Source organism: Emydura macquarii, unplaced genomic scaffold (assembly GCF_026122565.2).
Source record: "Emydura macquarii macquarii isolate MOO-44397 ecotype Brisbane River unplaced genomic scaffold, CSIRO-AGI_Emac_v2 contig_968, whole genome shotgun sequence".
Lineage (NCBI taxonomy): Eukaryota > Metazoa > Chordata > Testudines > Chelidae > Emydura > Emydura macquarii.
Window position 1 is genome coordinate 9,127,136 of NW_027131105.1, and position 24,844 is coordinate 9,151,979.

Consider the following 24,844-nt stretch of genomic DNA (forward strand, 5'->3'; position numbering starts at 1 on the left):
AGTGATAGGAAAGCTGTTCGGTCTGAAACAGTTTTCACATGATTATAGCAGGAATGCTCAAACAGTTAATAGTTATTTTTCTGTGGTACTGTGGATAACAACTAGTGTATTTCATTGACTAGCTAACTCCTTTAAAGAACTACTGCTGTTCTCAAAAACTAACATCATCTGGGATTTATTTTTATAATTTAAAAAGGTTCAACAACTGGTATTAGGCTGTGAAAGACTGTACCAAGAATCTTTACTGCATGTAGGAAGGGAAGCAAATGTGATGTCAAACACTGGGCTGGGGCATTATTGACTATCAGGAGAAAAGCAGGTCTATTAGAAGAAAGATTATTCTGCACATATCTTGGTAATCAACAATAATTAGAATGGAAATCTAGGCTACAGCATTAAAGAGTTAAAAAAAAAAAAAAAAAAAAGGATCCTTTTCATCTCATACATTTTCAGGGTCCAAGATTCACTACAGCTATATTTAGGCAATGCAATCTTTATTGGGAAGGCTGAATTAAAGCAACACAATAGTTTAAGTCTGCAACCAGTGCCATAAAGCAGCCTTGTACGGGCATGAGAAATCCCTGGTTTAGCTGGTTCTTCATCACACCATTAGCCTTTCACCACCAACTCTCCTAACTCCCCAAGTAGGGGACTGCAGGTGCAAGAAGAGAGGGCACATGGCTAATGCATTTCAGTTACTGGAAGAGAGTTAATGTGGTATACATTTCCATTCTCTTAATAGTTCATAAGACATATCTATGCAAATACATTACTTCAGAGGATAATAAATTGTAAATGCACCTGTAATCCTGCTTTTAATTTTTTTTTTTTTTTTTTTTTTAAGTCTGAATTAATTATTTAAAAAAAAAAAAAACAAGCAATGTAAACAGGGCTGAGCTTAGGAGCTGACTTGTCAGTTTCGAAATCTCATGCTGGGTAACTAATGGCTTATGGGAAAGCCAAAAGGTGCCATCACAACAATCACAGAAAATGTCAATCATTCAACCATTCAGTTTCTTGAGGTCATAAAGGGTTCCAGGATAAGTTAACTCTTCCTGCTGATTTTATGGAGTGGCGAGTAAGTATGATATTTATATATACCTTTTAACTCTTATTTTTAAAAATAAAACTTAAAAATCCTGCAGATTTTCCCCTGGAAGGTTTAGCAGTTAACCTCATTTGTTTCACTGGATTTCAGAGGAGTAAGGTTAGACATTATGGATGGCTGCACAGTTCAAGGAAAGAGACAGAACAACACAGCTTCTTTCCCAGCTTATTACCCAAGTCAGCTTTATACCCATTAAATTGTACAGATACATAAAAACTGCACACTTAATTGCTGGATTGCCTTACATTTCATTTTTATTAGTTATATTGCATTTAACTTCTCCCCATTAGCAGATGTACATTCACTAAAAGGCATTAAATATGGATGCCAACCTGCAGTTACATATATTTGCTCTGTCAGATGTTTTCTAAGTGTTACAACATTTGCTGGTTCAGATGATACAGTTAATAATGTAAAACAGTTTCTATGGCAATGTCATTGTGACATGTTTAGTTCTATAACCCTATATGGAGATACAGGTCTATTCAGAGGACTTCTTTGGCAACCAGAGCAGATGGGTTTCAGTAGATCCAACTCAGGAGGAAGGGGAGGGTCAGACAAAAGGAGAGCTAAGTACTGAATCAACAAATCCTGTAAGGAAAAGCCATAAGAATGGCTAAAACAGGTAAGTTAATAAAAGGAGACATGAGGGTGAATCTTGGACAGTAACTCTGTATGGGTGCACTTTGTTGATGGCAAAGAAGACTCACATCATCTGAACTCATACTGGCAGCTAGTGGGGGTTGGGAGTTTTCAGACTGAACGTTTTTCTGTCAGAAAATGCCCATTCATCAAAAGTTAAACATTTTGTAGAAGCATCTCAATTTCAATTAATTTTAATTTTTGAAAACCATCACATGAAATGTTTTGATCATATGGAAGCCTTGTGTTGTGAAATTTATTGAAGCACTTTGTTTAGAAACATCTTTATAATTATAAAAAATAAAATCTTAAAATCAGAACATAATATTTTGATCAACTCAAAAAAATTTTGGGGAGGGAATTTCATTTCACAGGAAATTTAGAAGTTTTTGTTCCATTCAAGAACATATGGAATTTCCCATTAAATGGAAATCTGGTTCCCATCCAGCTCTACTCACATCTTTCTGAACAAAAGCTTCCTTACAGCAGTTACTTCCCATGCTTAGCCTTAGCCCAAACCAATTAGTTTTTCCCAGAGTTTGAGAAAGTTTTGGTCAGTCATTGTTGGGTTTTGTGGGGTAAAGAAATCTTTTCCATCTTAAACACATATATATAAAACTGAAGACAAAAGTGCATGTTAAACTTTGCACACTTAAAAACTAAGAATAAAGGCTTGCCAAAGTGAAGGTTCCTGCAGCAACATTAAGGTATCCATGTTGCACATCCTGTATATATTAGAAATGCACTTAAAAATTAACTAAACCCCTCTCTGAGGTTCACTTCAAATTGCCCTGTCTACAATACATTAACATCAACTGTATTTTAAAACAGGATATGCTTAAAATATTTATCCTAATATGGATGGGCCCTTGGGGTTTCTACCTCCATCACCAGCTGTTCACCTGCAGAAAAGATTCAGGCCACTTGGAGTATGGGGTGAGAAGAAAGCTTAAAGTCTGCAGAAATTAACAAGGACACTAGAGAAGTAAACATATCGGTTCAGTCCAACCACCACCATCAACAAAGATTTTAGTAGTTACCCACAAAATGAGTCTTTCCCACTTCCACAGCAGCGGACAGTTACAACTCCTTAATTTTCGTTAATATTCCAGGTTTCTGAATGCTCTAAATATATCAGACATGCATACCAAATGAAATGTGTATTTTTATACGTCATATCATTTCTAAAAAAGTTATTCAAATATCAGAAATGTATTTTCCTCAACATATATAATACATACCTATACATTAAAATGAAAAAGACTGATGCAAACTGTTGTAAAAACACAAACTCTGAAGGTCATCTAAAGCTAGAAGTCTTTAGTGGTTGTTTTTTAATCGATACAGACAATCAGAGGAGATATTTTAGAAAAAAATACTGGTGGAAAAATATTTTTGGATTAAATGAATTCCACTTTTCTATTTTTTAAGAATTAGCTGTATTACTGTAATTTTCCAAAGAGTGCAGAGGAGACTTGGATCTTAAAAGCTGGTGTGTGACAGCTCTATTAACTTAGAAGTGGGATCACTGCACAATCAGTTTATTGACTAAAGCATCCAGGCAGCATAGGGAGTGCCAAAGCTCAAAGACAGCCAGTGAAAAGCAATTTAGAGAGGGCAAGCAGAAGGAGAGCATGAAGTTGAAAGTGCTCCCCTCCCTCTCAAAGACATTAACTAGGATTTTAATTTAAGCGTGTGTTACAAAGACTCACCTCCTCACCCTCCATTTGAAAATGGAGAGGCGAAGGGCAGTAATTTTTTCCTCTCTTTTGTGTCTTTAAGAAATGAAGACAGAAGTTTGAATAAAATATTGTACAGCTATCCAAAAATCTCACCAAATATCTTTTTCCTATTCCCACTGCCTTCAATGGGCTTTGGATCAGGCCTTTACTTGTCTCTAACAGAAATCAGGATTGTGATTTTCCACAGCTCCAAAAAAAACCACCTCCCCCCCCCAACACTCATTGGGGTTTTATTAAATGAAAAAACAAAATTCATATTATGTGGTTCACTGCACAAGCTATTTATTCTTCAATTATAAAAAGGCACATTTATTGTCCAAAATGAAAATTGAGACCCCCAATCAATAGAGCCCTGCAAATTCATGGATATTTGTTTTATATCCGCGGATGTGGATATCTGTGGATCATTTTTGTGGATCGGATGCAGATACAAATTTTGTATTCAGGCAGTGCTCTACCAACCAATTAAATGATAGGCCTAACAATCTCTTGAATCTGTCCTTCAATACAGATACCAACTTTTATTCATAATTTTTCCAACTTACTTGCTTTTTCAGCACCTAACTGATTATGAATTTTTGACCAAACCAATACAAATGTGATAAAAACACTCTTATAGATGTTAAGCTGGCTGGACAAAAGTCTTAAAAAAAACAAACCCTAAAATCTGAAAGACAGATCTATTTTGCTATTTCACTCTGGACAATGTTTACACCAGGCTTTAGAGGAACCGATTTTGTTACTTTTTTCTACTCAATTGCTTACCACCACTTTCTTAAACTTTAGGCAAATTGTGTCAGATTAGTAATTACCATTTTCAGTGTACGATTTTAACACTAGTCCTGTTTGCAGTATTGTTCAGCAGTTTTCACATTTACTCTAGTTAGAATGCAAAACCATATTAGTGAATTAAACACTGAAGGTTAAAAATTGTAGAATGAGATGAGATAGCCAGCTTTATATAGGCCTTCCTGCCCATCTTCCAGCAAATTTCTGGACTCAAATAAAGAAGCTCTCTTAACAGTTCATAATTCCACTCACTCTCACCTGTGAGCTAGAAATCTTTCTCTAATCACCAATTATTACATCCATTTCCCTCACCCCTTGGCTTCTAGATCGGGAATAATAAAAAACCAAACAAACTATAGAACTAATAGGCAACACAGGAATCTTCATGTTTTTGGTCTGATAATTAAATGCATTCATCATTCAACTTGTTAAATCATTTCAATTTATTTGTTGGACTCCTTTTTTATCTGTGTGGACGTTTTACCATCTCGACAACCTTGATATTTTATTTCAGCCAGGGTTATGTAAAAAAAATGTAAGCAATCCAGAACACGTGCACATGCTTTTCGGGGGTGGACAGGGGGAAGAATGGCTTGATCTTGTCTTTTTTTAAGCTCACGTATTTACAAGAATTTAACATTTTTGAAAGCCTTCTGAAACAGCTTAAGATTTACTGTAAATTCAAATGTGGATTAAAGATTTAGCTATCATAAAAAATTAAAGAGAAGTGATAAGAATATCAAAGTTTTTGTTTTTAAAAAGTTAAATATAAAAAACATGTCTCAGTAAAAATTGAGAGAACATTAGGTGACGTTGCAGACAGAATTTCAGGAGAAAGAAAATAAAAAATGAGGTACTTACTTGGCCATGAGTTTTGCTATTCGATGACAGTCATTCTTGTCATAAAACCAGATACTGTAAATAGACACTTGAAAACATAAAAAGAAAACATAAGACAAAACTGTCAAAAATCATTTGGTAATAAAACAGCTCAGAACAGCAGCTCGCTAACACTAAAATTCAGGATTACAATCAATTTTCACTCATCTATCCTATGCATGAATGAGGACCATTTAGCAGGTAATTAGGAATACTAATGTGTGCAGAAGAGGCATGAAACACAAGATGAGCTAGGTTAGGGAATTACATCTCAGTGTGCACCTTAAAAGGTACAAAAAATTAAAATAAAGCATTCATTTACAAAAGAACTTTAGTTTTGTAAGTACTATAAATCTCCAAATGTTACAACTTAATGATCATGAAAGCATCAAGAGCATTTTGCACTTATGTAGTTCCAGCCCTGCTAATATTTGGAGAAAAAACATGAACTATTTCAGTTTATTGCTTGGAGGTCAATAATAGTTCAACTCACATATAAAACTGCCTTAATGAAACTTCAACTCCAGTACGGTAATTCAGCTTTAGTCTTTTCTGGCACCTTCACTCACCTAGAACTTTCTCCACTGGAAACCTAACTGTGTGCAAGGGAGGGAGCCATGAAATTCTAATACCAGTCTTACGTTTACAGAACTATTTAATGCTAGGTACATGGCAGACTCTACTCCTAACATTTAGGCTATGTCTAGACTGACGGCAGCAAATTCGCTGCCGTCAGATCGATTTATCCGGATCAACTGAGCGGAAGTGGAGACCTGCTCAATCGACCCAGAAATCGACACTATTAATCCACCTTTGCCAGGTGGAGTAACACTGCGTCAACGGAAGCGCATTTCCTGTTGGCGCAGTGAATTGAAGACATTGCGGTAAGTAGGAGTCAGGAAGTTGATGGGAAATACACAAGCTACTCTACGCAGCTTGTGTATCTTCCGTTGACTGCCGCCGAATTTGGTGGCAAGTGTAGACATAGCTTAGTAAGCACAGATCAGCTGAGGTCGTGAAGGCTCTGATCCAGCAAGGCATTAAGTGTATGCTTAACTTTCAGGTTCTAAATCACACTGAGATGAAAGATACTCCATTTCACTTGGTACAATGTTCAAAAATAATATTTCATTCCACTCTCAAACGAGAGAGTTAAAGAAACCCCATGCCCTTGGAAAGATGGTCTTTCCAGGAGAGTGGTCAAAGCATCTGCCAAATGTGTCAACTACAGCAACACTTAGCTAAAGTGCACTGTGACTGAATTACAGTTAAACAGAAAATATCAGTTCCCAGGGCCATTGTGAAGTTCAGTACCACAAACACTGAGGGGATCTTCCAAGCAGACCATGATCTTTTTAATGCTTCTGCACAGTCATTTCAGTAACACATTAAAAGTTTTCATGATTACAAATATTTCTGTATTCTTCTACAGAAGTAAGCTATTTCTTTGTAAGATATCTTTCTGAGTTTTTAGATATTGTAATTTGCAAATGGAATACACTTAATGGGAGATTTGATTTATTAGAAGCACTGTATTTGGCTTTTCTAGTTCTATTTAATGTATTTGTTTATCAGATACTCATAGCCAACAAATGGGATGCAAACAGGTAGTGAATAACAGATTCCTGGGTTGGCAGATTTTTCTATTGGGCTTGCCAATAACATTTATCTTCAGCCTTAATTAGAAACAATGCCATACTGAAAGCAACAAAAATGTTTCCATTTATTTATTGTATGTCACAGCTATCCTCTAACATTTCCACATCATAAAGAGGCCCTTGAGCTCACTACCTGTGAGTAAAAGATTACACCTATCAGAACTGGTATTGCAAAGTTTTCCATTTCATCAAAACATCTGAGCCACTGTTTGGTTAAACTATCCTTCAAATTCAAAGAAAAAATTCTTAAACGAAAATTAATACTAAGATAGGCCATAGTAATTTCATTTCATGGCTCAATGGGGATCCAGAAAACTTCATTTGCCAACCATAACTTACCAACCTTCTATGAGAGCTAGTTTACACTGCTGCCCTGCAATTCAGACTATGGGAATGTGAATAGCAATGCTCTCACCAGAATGCTGCACTGTAATTCCCCCGTGTGGATGCTGCTAGTGCAAACTAAAAGGTTCCTAGTTTGTGTCAGACAACCAAGATAGGTAGAATGTGAGTGAGTTAGGTCAATGGTTTCTCATATTACACAGACACACACAATTTAAGGCAAACTGAAATATGATTTTCTAGGTCTAATCTTTGGAATTTATTAAAAATCATGCAAGAGGCCCAAAGTTCAGGATTTGCAGCATGGATAATAGGCAGCAACATTTTTCAATCAAAAAATCAAGCTGGCTGAATTGAACATACTACTGCCAGAAACTGAGCCAGTAAAAGGGTCTTTGTATTTCATACATGCAAAAACTAAAGATGTTTTTATAGAAATATTATGAAAAAACCTTATAACTGAGAGAAAATTAAAACAAAACAAAAAAAACAAAACTATCTGAGCTGCCAAATTTACTTTATGAAGCTTGATTTCATTTAAGCCATTTCTCCCTTAGCAGGAACACATTCTGTAGTATAATTTAGCATTATAAAAAAAGCACGTTCCCCACTCCATTATCAGAAGAACTGCCAACAGGAAAAAAACTGCTTCAAAAGCATGTTTGCTGAAGTAGTAAGATAAGGAACCTATAATGATAGCTTAATGGGGGAAATGATAACAGTCACACTCAATTCTGCCAGAAACAGACCAGCACAAGACCAGAAATGCATCCCAAATCAGCTATGTCTACCAAGATATAACGTTTCATTCTGTGCTGCTGGCAAGGAGTCATAGGGAGTTACTGTGAAAAAAGCCTGTCAATGTCATTTATGATGGAAGACTGATTACCAAACCAGTTACAAGGTTTGCTAACAAAATACCTATTTTGTGTGGATTTCAGAGACTGAAAGAGTATGGTGCTTATTCTCCCTCCCTCCTTTTAACAGCACAACAAAAGTCAGATGTATGCATAAATATTTAATAATAAAAGTCAATTTTTGAACGTTTCTAATTATATGTTCGTGTTTGATACGCAAACTACTGCATGTTATTGTTGCACATTAAGACATTGCATAACAATCCTTTTTCAAGATGCAGCAAAATTATTAAGTGTTTACTAATGCCTTTTAAATTGATGTCCTTTCTCCTGGTTATATTAAAATCCTGCTAAATACGCCCTCATATGCAAGGAACTGTAAAAGTGCCGTTCTATTACAGCACTGCTTACATCTAGGCTTGTTAAACACAAAATTATTTGCTTGTTATTAGCCGATTTGTTGTAAATACTATGTAACGCTTTAAAAACTCTGAGTGAGAGATTACCTAGTTTCACTACTGATACCAGTGTCATCTGCTGATGCAACAAGTGTACAATCACTTAAATTCCTATTGCAATGAGAAAATGCTTGGTTTATTTTCATTCAGAATGGACAAGTTGCTGAATTAGTTTAAATGGTGTTGAACCTAAAGTAAATTATGGCCTAATGCACTATTGCGTTGCCCCAGTTTTTCCACTGATGTCACTCTACTGAACACTTTTCCTCTATTTTTTTTTTTTTTTTTAATTTACTGAATGCTGAGCAATTATTTAGTAGTAAAACAGAAATGCTGTCATTGTTTAACACCATCAGCCAATATCTTCGCGGATTTGTATTTTGCATATTCACTCTATCTTTAACGTAATCAGTGTCATTCCTGGGTCACATCATAACTGATTTCTGGTTTGTCAACTCATATTTGGCTATCTTGAATATAATTCTGATGCTAGATTAAATGCCTGGCTAAAATTACTATGTAGTATTTTTGTTCCAATGGCTATTTTGTTATATTCTTTCTGAACCATTAATATATTACTTAACTAATGTGGCGATTCCTTGGCTGGATAAAGGTGACAAGTTTCACAGCAATTTTTATTTTTTCTTTTTAAACATATTTAGCTACTATAGTTACAGGATGAACTATTTGAGAAATATATTTGTACCATATTCCATTATTTTTAATCAGGAAAAATGGCAGAATAATGTCACATAAAACAAGACCTAACATCAGCTGCTGGAAAACATTTTGTGTATCACATGAAAGCAAAGAAAGAGATACCATCTCAGTAAAGTGTGGAATCTCAGAACATATTGCTCAAGGACAGTGAAGGAAATGCGCACCTTTCTTCTTGGTAGTTGGTTAGAACAAATTGAGGATTAATCAAGGAAACAAACAACTCCCAGCAATTAAAATTATACCATAACAAAATTACTTAATCTGTCACCCCAGAGAAAAATTAAATGAAATAACCTAATCAGAAAAGACATTCTCTAGTCTAAATAGTATTCCGGATTTACTAGTAGGGTGCGCTAAATCCTTTATCTCATTCAGCCACAATATTGATTACTACTTTGCAACAATGGCCCAGTTTAGGAAAGTCACCGCTATTATACCATTTCCAGGACCATACTATTCAATATACTTAGTGCCCTCAACTTAAACCCTATCGAATGCCCTCTCTCTCTCAAAAAACAAAACCAAACAAAAAAAAAAAAAAACCCCCACTGTATTTTACCTCTTCTCTCTATAAAATTAGCATCAACAGGCTCCCTCCTTATCTTGGACCAGAAGGTTGAGCTAATGCAGTTGCTACAGATCCATTCTCCTTCAGCAATCATGGAGACATGTCATACTGGCAACATTGCTGATATCAATGATAATGGGAGAATGTCTTAAAGCTAAGACATGCAGTATTAAAAGCAGTTACAGAACTTATTTTTTTTAAACATTTTGTTTATAAATCTTGAAACAATGAACGAAACAACTAATTTGGTTTTTAGTGTTCTGAATACAGAATGTACTTTTTAGGCTTTAACTAGCTGTGAAATGACGAACAAAGAAGACAGCAGCTTGTAGTTCAGATTTTCTTTTGAATATCAGTGCAAACCCCGCCAAGGATCTACCTTCTCTGTTATATTAGCTCTCCTACTTGTGAACTTGGAAAGGACAAGCAGAGAATAAGGCAAGGAAAAGGATCACAGTACCATATTTCTTCTCTTCTTAATATTAAAAGTTTATGTTTAGCATCTATCTTTTCAGCACCATGGAAATCAATTCTCCTGACCTATCGAGTGAACTTGCTTTGATTAAAAAACCTCTACATCAAGAAAGAGACCTCCGACACAAAGGAAAAATTATAAATGAAAGAGAATTAGAAGCATACTTCTTGCAAACTTTTAGAGGTAAGTTTATTACTGTTTTAAATGTTCAGCTCTCATTTTCTTAAAGCAGACTAAACTTGCTGAGAATATTACTACAGAGCAATCAATCTGGCACATTTTAAATGAAGTTACAGATTTGATTTCAACCACACAATGAACATTTCAAACTAGAAATGCATAATGTTGTTACTATATATACTTCCACCAATACAAACAAAAGGACAAGATATCATGGGGTGTGGAATTCTGTGAAAAGCTCATTATGCATGATTTTAACTAAGGTTCTGGGACAACAGTAAACATACATTTAGAAGATTGTTTTTGATGCTGTCAGTGGGATTCAAATGCTTCTTGAGGGGAAAATATTGTAAACTTCTCAACAGCACGAACTAAAAGTTATCTCATGTCTGAAAAGATTAAGGAAACTTGACAAGGGACCACAATGCATGCAGCAACTCTGTATTAAACAATATCAGAAGTGGGGAAATGTACACAGTTCTGCTACATAGTATATATTTTACGACCTATATATATTCAGCCCCATATGTACATAGACTGTACTACAAGACAGCATAATATGAACACCAGCTGAGACCAAAGGGGGGGAAAAATTTCCTAGGAAGAAGAAGAAGAAGAAAAAAATCACAAGATAAATTCAAAATGTGTCAGACTAGAAGAAATGAGGTAACTCCACTTCTCATACTGGAGATCACTAAGGCTTTCTCCACTGAATTCACTACTTCCTAACACAGAGATGGAACATTTCTTCCTATTACCTAGTCTAGTAATAACTCCAGCTCTACCTAGATATCACCTTAATTGGTATAATGTCAAATAAGAACTTAAGTCATCATAAATTGTCATTTCTGCAGCAGAGAGATCTGATACATTATGGATAAAGGGTGAGAATTTCAGAGCAGTATTATATACAATTTTTGAAGTTGACAGTGACTTGCCTCACTAGTGATTAAAGAGGTTTTGATACTGTTCTAGAATGCAAATAATCTCTCAATCCTACTGATGTTTTGAGAAAACAAACAAACACTTTTGAAATAGGTAAGTTTTCCTGCTTATATTCTTTTGTTAGGAAGATACAAAGAGAAACAACATGGCCTACTAAAACAAATAACTTTAAAAGAATAAAATGTACATGTACCATACCACACAGACAAAGAAACAATAGATACATATGACTAAAGAATTATGTCATTAAAGACTAAATGAATTCATGGAGAGGAAAAAATAAAATGGAAAATTAGAACACAAGTTAGTTATAGGAGAAACATATTATGTCACTTATCCAGTCCATCCTCATGACAGTGCAACCCATCAAGGAGAATATAACCATTAAATTAGTACATTTGTGTGCACCAAATAAAAATGGTTTTCAGACACATACGGAGTACTCAAAAATACTGCTGATGAAACAGACCTCTCTAACAAATTACTATTGAATTCTAATTACAAAACTAAATGACTTAACAGGAAACATGTTTATTAGTCCACTACAAAAAACATTAAAGGCCATTTGTGCTATCTATGGTTTTTATTGTGCAGGAGCTGCGAACAGCAAATAAACTAGTCATAGCAATTCTGCCAATGGAAAAATGTGCATGCAAGTCATAACACATGGAGATTCCACAAAAGGTGTGGACCACACACACAAACACCAAAATAAAAGCCTGACAAGCAAATCATTCCTACCATATGCTCCAGCCAGGCAAGTTACCTGTCAAAAGCAGCCAGAGTAAGAATAATCATCTGGGTGTTATTTTGTGGCTGACATGAGATCAATCTAGTTCATAGTCGACAAATATTCATAGCACTCAAGGAGGAGTTCCCATGCTGGCAGTCTCAGGAGAGGTGCGGATTGAACAGATATGTATAATAGACTAATCTCTCATCCCCAATGATCCGTTCAGGTCAAGGCATAATGGCACGGCACAGTGAAGAACTTCACAATGCTACTGCATTCACAGTTTCTGCTTTGTTTTAAAAGTGTTATCGATCTGGCACTTTTCATCAACATTTAACTTGGCAAAATAATTTCCTTTGACCATCTTTTATTCCTTAGCTCTGTGTCCCTAGAGAAATACAAACCTTAGCTCACAGCAGGATCACCATTCTTATGATAAATGAAACAGATGAACTCCTTTCAGTATCAGAAATGTGGAACAGCTTTAATGGCCATGATGTGGGCTGAGGTTTTAGGAGTTGTTGAGAAATGTGAGGCATTCCCAGTCCAATTGCTCAGGAAGCAGAATAATCAGTACATAATTTCTCTCATTACACTGAACACAAAGTTACCATTAACGACTACAACAGTGAGTTTCATAAATGAGCCTGCTTCCTTGCCTATTTGGACATGTGCCTTTCTTTAGGTTAAAAGTGCTCATTGTAGGGAACGCCTATGAAATTCAGTGAAAAACTAACGAAAATGAAACGAGTATGCAATTAGGCCACTTCCGGATATAAAAAATGAGTCCCTGAAAAGGTAGCAATATTAAATTATTTCTAGTAACCATACTTGCACAAATGTTTAAACATCCCCTCTTTGGAACTGTTCTACCTTTCATGTTAGTAAAATTAACAAAAGGCTGATTTTCCATAAAGTAGTCCATGGGGATGAGAGTAGGGAAGAGAAATTTGCACATAGAGAGGACAGAATTTTTCCCTACCCATTCTCCGAAGCACTGTAACCCTCAAACTTCTCTCCTAAATGCAGTAAACACATTAAGAGTTGGCTCCAAACTCTTTCTATTGTTAATTGAGTGCATTGTGAGTAGGGCACCTGAAATGGAAACACACTGATGCTGAGGCAAGAAGGAAGAGAAACACACTCTCTTTTGTGTCCCAGCCCCCTAACCAAAAGTCACTGCTTACCTACCCATGCAGTGAATTTATACAAGCTCAAAAATTGTGCTCCAGGAAGAGCTACTACTGACCATTTTTAATCTGAAAGACACAATGCAGACAGAGGAGCCCAAATTTGATATTCAAGATTGTGTCAGCTATATTCGCCTTTCTTATGGGAGGGGAGAAGCTAGACATTTAGGAAATTTATGTATGTGAGGAAGCAAGTCCAAAACTCAAAAATTGAGAGGGGGAAGAGAGATGGGAAAGGAAGAGGAAAAGAAACTAGAATCATATGTAATATAAAACCAAGATGTAGCTTTCTATGCTCTAGGATTTAGATTTAGAAGTTGATCAGGATGGAGAAAGCAAATACTGCTGGACTCAAAGAGACAGTTAAATGGGTCAGCTAGCTGTCTATGGCTCAAAAGAAAACAACTGAATGCAGAATTATAAAACTTCACCTAATAATTTTGCATATTGCTACCCAGGCTCAAGCTCAATGCTTTCCTTGCATGGTCAAAGGGTAAATACATTTCTGAACATGTGAGTAGAGAGAGAGAATGAGAGAGTGAGTGAAAAAGAAGTCATCTCTAACCATCATCCTTTAAAATGGTAATTGAAAATAATTTAAGAGCAAGATACCTGAGAGTTACCCTTGGTTATCAGTCCAGTAAACTCAAATGCAACTACTTCCCTAAATGTATGTATTTCCACATCTCTTTTCTTCTCATGTGTCAGTCTCTCAGCTTTCCTTGGATTTTGGTTTCCCTTTCTCTTATTCTTCTAATTCATCCCTATCCCAAGACCACAAAGCCTTTTCAAAGAGGTCTTCTTAGATCCCTTTTATACCCCCCCAAAGGCCTCACATCACAGTGACTTAGAGGAAGCCTGGATGTGGCTCTCTCCTGAGCACACTAATACTGCTACTATCAGCCTAAGTTGATTGCTAGAGAACAATATCCAGCATATCCTTTCCCTATCTTCTCACACATACACAATGTATCTTCTGCAACCACCTGATTACTTCAAACAACCCATCCTCTGCTATTTCCACTAGCCCCCAGTACTGCTATTCTTCTACCCCTGCTCTCACATCAGCAAATTGCTATCCTCAAACCCATCAGCAGACCATACCAGCAAATGGACCTTCTTGTTCTCGCCGAGCAATTTGACCCTGTCTCCCAGCCGTCCCATCTTAGGTTACTCCTCACAATTTCCTCTCCTGCAGAGTCATCCATCTCTTCCCTATGTCAAATTCCCCACAGCAATATTGAGTATTTCCCATAGTTCCCTATGTGAAAGATAGCAGAACCTTCACATGCTGGGCTGACTCCACCTGCCCTAGGCTCACTCAGGCATGGGTAATAAAGCACCTGTTCTGCTCCCTACAAGCTCCTGGAGGCTTTCCCCCACAGGGAAGTGTGACATGTAAGGCACTGGCCCTCCTTTAGTGAGTCTATGAGGTACATCTAGAGAGGTTCTCTTTCCACGTCCCCCGAAAATGTGAGGGGACAGTTAATGGGTGGTGGCAAGCAGGGGTGTTGCTCAGCTGCTGAAGAGACAGCAGCTGCTCACACTGTGCACCCAAGCTTGCAGAGTGGGCTGCTCAGAACATAGTGAGCACCGAGTGTGGCAGTCCCCCTTCCCCATATCTCAGACAGCAGCAGACTGATTTTAAGCAGTTAAAATTAACAAAAGGATATAAAACAGTCACATTGTGAGGATACTCTGCTGCCTAATGATCCTCCTTTTGTGACAATACATCTATCCACTCAATAAAAAACTCAAATACACTGAATCCTTCTTTCCTTATATTTTTAGGGCTTCATAACCTGCATTATGAGCTCTTTGGAGTAGGGTCAGGATTTATATTGTGCATCTGTACTGTGCATACGACAATGGGGCCCTTGAAGCTTGATTGGTGATCCTAGGCACTACTGCAATACAAATATTAAATACTAAGACAGAGAAAGAGGAAATTTTAAGACAGTCATCTGAGTACTATATGAAAATGCTAGTCTTCTAGAAGACAGACCACTGTAAGTCTGGGCACAGACTGCATAAACATTAGTCTACTGTTCCTAATGTAAGGAAAAGAAGCTTCCCCAGAGTAATTATTTTCCCTCCCAAGCGGGCTCATTTCCATGAAGCAGTGACTATAACCTCATCTTCCACTTGCAAAATAAGGCATCGAAAAATTAAAACAACATAAAATCTTAACCTACAATCACAAAAAAAGTTTTATTTTTAAATTTAAAGTTACACTTAAGAGATCACCGGGTTCAGCAGAATTGTTCTACAAAGTTTTACTAGAAACTAAATGTTAGGATCTAAAAGTGGTCAATGGTTTCCACATATATATTTTTTCTAAACACAGACTGGGCAGAAAAATGTAATTCTATTCTGCATGTAACATACCACCATCTATATGTGATCCCTTTTCTAAAAGAAAAAGGTAGACTTATGACCTAACAGGATGAATATCAAATTATGTATAGTGCCCTACATTGATGAAAAATGTTAAAATAAATAGTGACTTCATTGTAATGTGAAGCTTCATACAACTGTATTAAATCAAGTAGCATAGACAAGGAAATAGCCATATTTCATTAGAATCTGCCATATTACATTAGTCTTGGAACAGACCATTAGATCCCAGAACCTGAAAGTGGCCTAGATCCGAAGACAGAGTTTGACCTTCTATAGATTAGATTTTTAAAACAGTAATACTCACAGCTAGCATTTCTGTAAAGAAGAAAGGGTTCATGCAGTTGAAATTCCAAGTCTTTATTTACTGGCTCAACTAAGTTGTGCATATTCAGTCGATTCACAATCGTAAAACCATGGTAGGGAGAAGCTGACCTGTTGTTTCATTGAGAATAGAGTAATCTGTTAAATACATATCAAGTTTTTACTTAAGCAGAAATATTATCATGTCTATGCTTGCAAATGCCAAAACAAAGCATGGATTAAGAGTATAATTTGTAATGCCATATGTGCTTAGTTAAAACAGCCACCTTCACAATATATGTATATTTATGACAAACTGTTATGTAGTTCAACCAAGCATTACTAATACTCTGTTCCTTCCCTTCACATGAAACTTTTCTGAGATAGACAGATACATTTACTGGTTTCTGCGTTTAAACACATATCTAGTTTATACATAGTTATATAACAATATTTACATGTAAATATCCTCCAAACAAATTTATCATGCAATATAAAACAAATCTATTCACATAAGAAAACATTTTACAGGTTCAAATGAATTTCTACAGGATAACAAATAGTTAAAGAGGAGTAAAAAAACCAAAAATAATTTCAAGAGTTATAAGTACTTGACATGATCTAATCTAAAGTGATTTAAGGGGAAAAAAATCAGTTGTTTCTAATTTTCATAAGTAATGGCAAGAATGCATAAAAGTGACACTTCAGGTGAGCAAAACTGTAAGAGTCAAAGTAGTGAGACTACTAGAAGAAAAGACAATGAAATTAAAAATCAACAATTAAAACTGATTGAAGAAAATACCTCATTTTAAATTTAACTTTTGCTTTTAAAAACTATATTGTTTCACACACACAACTTATAATTAACCTGTTGAACTTGGCACGTCAAGATATTACTGAGGCCAAGAGCTTTAATGAGGGTTCAGAAAAGGATTTGACTATGGACAATGACATCCATAATTAAAAATTACAATCCTGAAAAGACTTATGCACATACTGAATCTTACACACTGTGAGATGTACCTTTGAAGTAAATGGGACTACTCACAGTGTATCAAGATAAGCATCTGCTCGTTGTAAGGTCAGGGCCTTGTAGGTTTATAGCCCTTATGTTTCATGGCATAGGACTGTCATTAAAGGGCCTTATCCAGAGACTACTGAAGTCAATGGAAAGACATTGTTTTAACTGGGTTTTGGGATCAGTCCCTTTCTGCACGGAATTACGAAGAAGCTTCCTCTCATGTTTCTTGTACCTACCATGTGATTCAGAAGAATTAGGCACTGCCGGGCAGGATATTGAACTAGATAGTCTCATGGCTTAAACTGGTTTTGCAATGCTACAGTTTCCCTAAGTCTTCTGGAAAGACTTTTGGTGGCTTATGAGATTTTAATCAGCTTGAAAAGAATGTTTATATTTTCTTTTAAAAATTCAGTTAGTAAAATTTACCTCTACCTTAAATAGAGAACTCCATTAGAATCTAAAATATTAAGAGTTGAACATAATTAAAACAGCAGGGAATATATTCAGAAAGGATTCAAAGGCACCCCAATTTGGGACAGTTTTTCTTATAAATTAGTTTTCCCTTAGACTTGAAAAGTTCCTAAAAGAAAGTGAACATATAGAAAAATTGCTTTGACAAGGATACACAGAATATGTAGAATATTAGAAATATTTGTAAGATTTGCTTTAGCATCTAGCTTTAGAAAAAAGTAAGCAAACACTCAAAGATAAGACATAACATTCTAATAATTTAAGAGGAAACGTGAAATTGTTTTATGTCCATATGCTCATTTATGCTTTTAACACTTGTTACATGAAGAACATAGCAGCAAAATGACTTTTTTCTGGTCATGCTTTGGGTCATTCATATCTGAGGAAAAATACACAACCACAAAAAAAATCTGCTACATTATAATCAAATGTGATTAGCTGTATAGATTACTTCAGCATCAGGGCCACATTCATTAAAGGCCCAATAATGCAAGGTGCCAAGAGCCTCTTGAGAAGCGCTGACCATACTTTACTCCAAGGCTTATGTACGTGCTTACTTTTACTATTACAGGCAGGTCCCATTGAAATCAATAGGACTATTCATGGTAGTGAAATTAAGCACTTGCTTAAGTGATTGCAGGAATGGAGCCAAATGGGAACAGAACCTCACAGCTGTCAAGTCAAAAGAAATACTAGTAATACTAGTTGGGTGGCTGCCTCTCTCAGGATGGGTGGATTAATTCTTCACTATTCACATTTCTTACATATAATGGAGCAGTACTTCATTTTTAAGTTAATGATTTGCCTTTGGGTTAATCTGAAGTCTTTGGTGATATTTACCTGCTATTTCTCATTATGGAAATATAGGGCATTTCTCTCAAAATCATCTGTTGATCAAAAATCCCAAACTGCACCCATACAGACTGCTATAAATGATATAATCCATACTTTCTGGAATATGGAAGATGGAGGAAACCTCATCACTTGGGTCACTTAAGGGATAATTCCCTAATGTATTCCTGAGTGCTTTATTACCCAAATAACCTAATTAAGACTTTTCCATTTCTATGATGATCTCTCTCCATTTTATTCATTTTTCAAGATTGTTACTGAAAAGTTGTGAGAGCCTTTTGAAGAATTACATGCCTAAGTACTAAATTTATTTTTAAAACAGGCAGTTGGAGGTGAATTTCTGGTCAAATATCAGAATTAGCTGTAAAGCCTAATGTGATTAAAAGTCTAAACTTAAGAGTTACATATTACACTAAGGGATTTCTTTTTTATAACTTACCTTCTGTACACAAATAAGGTACCTTCTATGTCAGTCTTCTCCTACAACAGACAACAATTATATTTATTTCAGTGATATGCTTTCTCACACAGTTATGCAGCATTCTAACAAAAGAGTTATCAAAAGAGTTATCAAAAGAGTACCTTCTCACAAAGAGGTTTGACATCATAGGCCTCTGATTTAATCTCTTATATTTTCAGTGAACTGCTAACCCTTTAAGGCAAATATGTAGTTATACATGTCACCTTGTTGGTAAAAAACAGTATTATTCAATTTTTAAAGAAATGATAAATTTCTCATTACTCTCTTTTCCTAGCCAGCCTCACTAGAAAAGTCAAAATTAAGTGTTTTCCTTATAACAACCCCCTATTCATGCATACTAGTACGTTTTGCTTTGCAAATTAACAAAAAAAAGTTGTACCTTGTAATGACAAATTACAATGGGATTTTTTTTGTACCTTAGCTATATATCGAACACACAGCCTGTTTATACCGTGTATTTATACCGTGTATTATAATTTCATACTATGCATTGTGGCTTTGTTTTATACGTTAAAACAACTAAAAAGAAAAATTCTTTATGATTTACCACCTGCAAATTAAGGCCTCTGCAAACAACTCTGAATTCAACTGCACTACTCATTTGCAGTTTTCGCAGGACTGGTGTCTCAGAGGCCACTGAGTTACAACCATGTAACAGGAAGCCTCTGAATCTTTGACAAGAACTTTTCTTAAATTATTCCAAACCTCTTCACACATACTAATTTTTTTTTTTAAGAAACGTGGTGTATATTGATGTTCTTTATTTTCAAAAGTGTAGCAAAAGAAATGTATTACTGAAATTAAACAGAAATTGTATTTAAGCAGAACAGTCAATATCAACGTTTCTCAAATCCCATACTTTCTGAACCTCAGTATAACCAGTAAGTGGAAAGTAAGAATTAGAAAGGTGTAGACAGACAGACAGACACACAAATATAAACATCTACAAACAAAACAGTGAGTATAAAGGGCGTTAGGCAAGACTACAATACCTGCTACGATTATACTAGCATACATTCAAGCACAAAAAAAGACTATTCTTTCTTATGAGATATTTCATTTAACTGGTTGTGGGGTTTCCTCTGATTTAAATGTGTCTCCACAAACTAAGAACAGTCCGAGCTGCTTTGGGGAGGGAAGGTGGGAAGACCTGAAACTTCTAACAGAGTCACACAGCCCTAGGCCCTGCCCCACCCCACACACTCCGCCGCCGTGGTCCCACAATCGGAACGGCCCTAACCCCCGGGGCTTCCAGTCTCGCCCGACTCCCGAGGTAGCGTGAGGTTCTGGGGCTGCCACTCCGCACGGCTGAGGGAGAGGCACGGTTTCTCCCGGGAAGGGGGCGGGGCGGGTCAGTGCGTGGCTGCATCTGCTCGGGGATGGCGAATGTGCGTGTCGGTGTCTTCTCCCCGGGAATGAGGGAGGGCCTGTGCCCAGCTCTCCGGCTGGGGGTGTCGGTGTCTCTCTTCACGGCTGGGGGGCGGGAAGGTCTATCGCTCTCCCGGCAGAGCAGGGGGAAGCAGGCCCCTACTCCCCACTTACCCACTCGTTGGCTTTGGGGCTGAAGCTGTAGAGCGCGACCTGGCCGGTCACGTCGGCGATGCAGGTGATGTAGGGGTCGTGCTGCTTTAAGGCCGCCAGGCTCATCTCCTGTCCCGCTTTACTCAGCGACTCCATCTTGGATCCCGGGAGGACGCCGCGCGGGGGGGGAGGAGAGCGAGCGAGCGAGCGCGGGGTCACGTGCGCAATCTTCCCAGTTCTCGCCCGGGCGCTGAGGCCCCAGCACCCCGCGTTCCGCCCTGCAGCCGCTGCGCTTTGGTTCCGCCTGCTGGGCACAGGGCTGTGGCCGCCCGGGAAGGTGGCAGAATCGGGAACCAGCCACTAGAGCCCCGAGGGATTCCCCTCAGGGACCGCCTGGGGCTCAGGCCTCCCTAGCAAAGAGCTGCCCCGAAGCGGGCAGCCGGAGGGTTTGTCTGCCCTAGAAAATGAGATGCTGCTAGTTAGTCTGGCGCTGTCCGCTGAGCATGACTCTGCACAGTCCGCGCGGACGGAGCCTGTGGGTGGCTTTTGACATGAGGCTGAACACGGCTAATCCCTGTCCGTGCTTGCTGCAAAGTCATGCTTAGCTTAGCATGTTAGGTAATAGGGCTCAATCTTCTATTGAAGACAAGCCGGGAGGGACTGACACTCCTGTCTGCACCCCCAGGCACCTCTGCAAGAACAGCACACTCCCACCATGGACCTCTCCCAGGAGCTCTGCAGGACCTTTTGCCCCTTCCCCACCATCTGAAGCCCTAAGGGTTCCAGCACTCCTGGCTCAGCAGATTCCTGTCCTTGGCTTGAATTCCTGAGGCTGCACTCTCCACCCCAGTAACAGGTGTTCCTGGATGCCTGAGGGACTTCCAATGGTCCAGGCTTCCCCTTACCACACTCCTAGCAGGGTCATTGACCCTTGAGTCCTGTGGGATTCATCAACCCATCAAATAAGCTTTTGAGCTACACAGAGCTCTTCTTCAGGTCTGGGAAAGGTTCTTCAAAGAACTCTATATAGCTCAAAAGCTTGTCTCTCTCACCAACTGAAGTTGGTCCAATAAAAGATATTACCTCAAGCATCTTGTTTTTAATATCCTGGGACTAACACGGCTACAACAATATTTAATTAATCATTGACATATATGGGAAATACCTCTCGCACATATGGAGGTGGAGCCTCAGATTATTTGCTTTCATTAGAACTGGGCCTGATGGATGCTATAGTTTATAGAGATAGCCTTCCTGAATCAAACCAGTGGTTCAACTAGTCCAATATTATGTCGGTGGAGTTTGGGGGCCACATCCCTGCTCCTCTCTGATCCCCAAACCTAATGAGATGTGCAATAGTTGAAAATTTCACAAGATGTACCTTATGGCATTCCTAGGCTCTCTATCTCCCCTCCAGGGCTTTTGCTGCAGGAGGGCATGATGTACTCCATAAAGTTTTGTCTTCATTTGGCACTGCAGTAGTAGTAAACTAGCAAACACTATTCCAAGAGTGACATTGGTATAATTTGTGATGCAGGTGTACAAAGCTAGAATCAAATTTTGCTTTTCAGCATTCTTGCATGAGTCCTGCTAAGGGCCAGACTGTAAACAGCATGTGTACTGATACAGTAGCAAGAACCTTCTCACCCCTTGCATACCTCTGCCAAGCATGAGGAATTTTTCTCATCACGTGCCCCCAGGATTCCTGAATTGCTCAAAAAGGCAGGGAGGAGTCCAGGGCTTGCTGAGTGGGCTAGCTGCACCAGAAGAACAGGCTCTCCCATCCTAAAAGATTAACTTTTCAAATATTAGAGGGTGCAGACTGCGTACCCCCTGTGCATCCAAAAGCTCAAGATAGCTGTGGCACAATCCCACCTCAAGTAATCCCTAGGGCAGTATCACTCCACATTGTCCTTTACTCAGGCCTCTGTTTATCTGGTACAATCTAGCCCCAAGTCTGTTAATTTTGATGGGGGCTTCCAAAGGCAGAAAATGAGGTAAAATGCTGTACATTATGAGTTAAAGTGGTTGACTACTATTCAGTCCTATATTAAATGGGGAAAAACAGGTACAAAAAGGAGAAAGCAAAACATTATTTGAAAATTATTTTGAACACAGAGTGTCTAGCATTCTAGAGACTAAAATCCTTTTGAAGTTTGGATCTCAGTGATGTTTCTAATGGCTGCACCAAATAGGCTGTCCCCAGTCTTTATCTCAGGCTTAGACAAACCTGCCCCAAAGCAAACATAGCTTTCAAACTAATGTAATGAAAAGATCTTGACAATGGGCAGCTTTCTGCAATGCCAGATCTTCTTTACTGCATCTTGAATTAAAAGTGAAACATGAAGAGCACTGATTACAGAATCAAGTGGGAGCTTTATTTAATGGATTGTTTTCCTTCATCCTCTAACTCCGGTTCCACATTCTTGTGGGTTTGTTCTCCTTGCCCTTCTTCACTGCTTGTGCCTCATTGTGCAATATTTTATATCAGAAATGAATGAACAGTGTGGGCTCCCATCTGCTTCCTCAGCCCTGAAGTACACAGAAGTATACAGTATGTGCTTAGCCTCAAACTTAGACCTCTCTGTAAATGTTGCATCCTGGTAGGATTGTTCAGTGGCTATTGTATATTGTGAATGTCTTTGTCCTCTTTTGAGTTATGCAACAGTTAGTGGTGGGGAATATGTTCACCTATCGTTCTATACTTTCAGTTCTTGTACTGACATGGACAGAAGTGGAGAGATCTTCAAAATGACCTTTTGATGTTTTCTGTTTGAGTAAGATGTTTTCCATTTGTTATGCTTCAACAAATTAAAAGTACTTTATGTTCTGTATTTCAATTACTCAGTCAAGGTTTTGCAGGATAGAAAAATACAAAGTTATATCTTACTACATATTGCAAAATTAATACAAACTCAGTGGTAGTGATTCTCCTTCAGCTCTATCAATGGCCTGCTGCTAGCAGGACAAGCTGTCTCCATTGATGGTCAGCTCCCTTGACTGGAACTCTGTTTATGGGATCTTCCTTCCTGCCCCGCCTCATATTGCTATCTTTTGCAGAGCAGATGATGATGAAAATTGCCCCAAAGGTTCTGATAACTCTTCTTCATACCTTAAGTAGAAAAAGCCTTCTTTAGTTTGCGATCACCTTCAATTTCATCCCTGGCTGACTGCATGTCAGTAGAAAACAATTCACTGCTTTGGTTAGGATGCTGGAAGAATTCACTGAACATGCCCAGTATGTGCATCTCATATCGTTCCCAAAAGTCCATCAGCGGTATGTGGGATATGAAAAGTTTCATTGAGAGTAGACTGTAGTCCAATAGCCACAGAGGCAAATTTGCTGACGTCCACAAAGGTACTGTTCTTGGCTTTTCCATGTGAAACTATGGTCACAAGTACTGTCTCAGATTTTCTGCAATTAGCACACTATCTTTCTTGAGGTTGCCTAGTGTGTTTCTTCTTGAACCATAACCAGTGGTTTTGTAACTGGGACTACTTGTATACTGTATCATTTTCAGTTTAATTACTTCTAATTTCAGCAATACTGGTGCTGATTCTGCAAAGAAAACTATGCAGAGAACTATGCAGCAGGCATCTGATAACTCTGTCCTGAGCTAGTTGTCCTGGTTATGGCTTTCCTGATTTATGCATTGTTGTACATTTTTATTTTACTTTCATTTTTGCTAAAGCTTAACCTGTCCATTTGGTAAGGGCTGCCCATTTCTCCCATCATTTTAAAGTGGTTACAAGAAGTGAGAATGACAGATTTTTTCTAGGGTTCAACTTTTAATTAATTTATTTTTAAAAAAATTGTATTTTCAGCAAATAATTTTTCAGCATTTTTAAAGTTGCTTATTTTTTAAAAAAATATTTCAATTGTATTCTTTAGCGTACTGTGAGTTGTACACTCTGATCTTTTAGCTTAAGCAGTGTTGATAATCTGACTCTTCCTACTCTTTGCTATTCCAGTAACTCTTTATATACTTAATTAAAGCAAAATGACTTTTTTTTGAAGTTTTACTGCACTCCATCCCAGGAATCACAAGCCTCTCATAGGCCCTGAATCTGCAGTGTGTTCAGCATTGAGAGATGCTGAACCCACAGAGAGCTTATTGCAGATTCAGGATCATAGATGCTTATTTTTGGCTGAGATAAATATTTTTCCACCAGTATATGAAGGTTTTCCTAAATCTTTACCAGCCACAGTGGTTGCAAGCAACAACATTTTCTATTGTTTTTTCCTGAGAGCTTCTGAAAGTTAGGTACTGTAGGTATTCAGGTATGTCCTTTGGTCACCACTTCTAGCTCCTAGTAGCCTTCCGTCCTTGGTTACCATAGTAAATTTTCTTGTTGTGAAATCACTTTTCTGTTATCATTACAATGAGGCTGCTCCAGATGTACATCTAAGACATTTTTCGGGAGCAGTCAACAACAAATTCTGTGGATTTTTGCAGTTCATCATGGCCTGGCTTGCCAAATGTTACATGCTCAGACCAGGGTGTTACCTAA

General features: G+C 37.7%; 2 protein-coding genes across 2 annotated transcripts in view; one reads left to right on the top strand and one right to left on the bottom strand.

Annotated features, from left to right (window-relative positions):
- Nucleotides 1-20,488, bottom strand: part of DCP1A (decapping mRNA 1A) — a 48,518-nt gene extending 28,030 nt beyond the window's left edge. Inside the window, exons 1-4 of the mRNA XM_067544173.1 lie at nt 20,354-20,488; nt 18,770-18,810; nt 15,991-16,118; nt 5,143-5,209 (exon numbers count right to left, since the gene is read on the bottom strand). Of these exons, the coding sequence (XP_067400274.1) occupies nt 5,143-5,209; nt 15,991-16,118; nt 18,770-18,810; nt 20,354-20,488 (371 nt within the window). The remainder of the gene's footprint in view (nt 1-5,142; nt 5,210-15,990; nt 16,119-18,769; nt 18,811-20,353) is intronic.
- The window catches only part of CACNA1D (calcium voltage-gated channel subunit alpha1 D), a 355,484-nt gene continuing 340,895 nt past the window's right edge, over nt 10,256-24,844 (top strand). The window contains exon 1 of the mRNA XM_067544171.1: nt 10,256-10,421. Coding sequence (XP_067400272.1) covers nt 10,256-10,421 — 166 coding nt within the window. The remainder of the gene's footprint in view (nt 10,422-24,844) is intronic.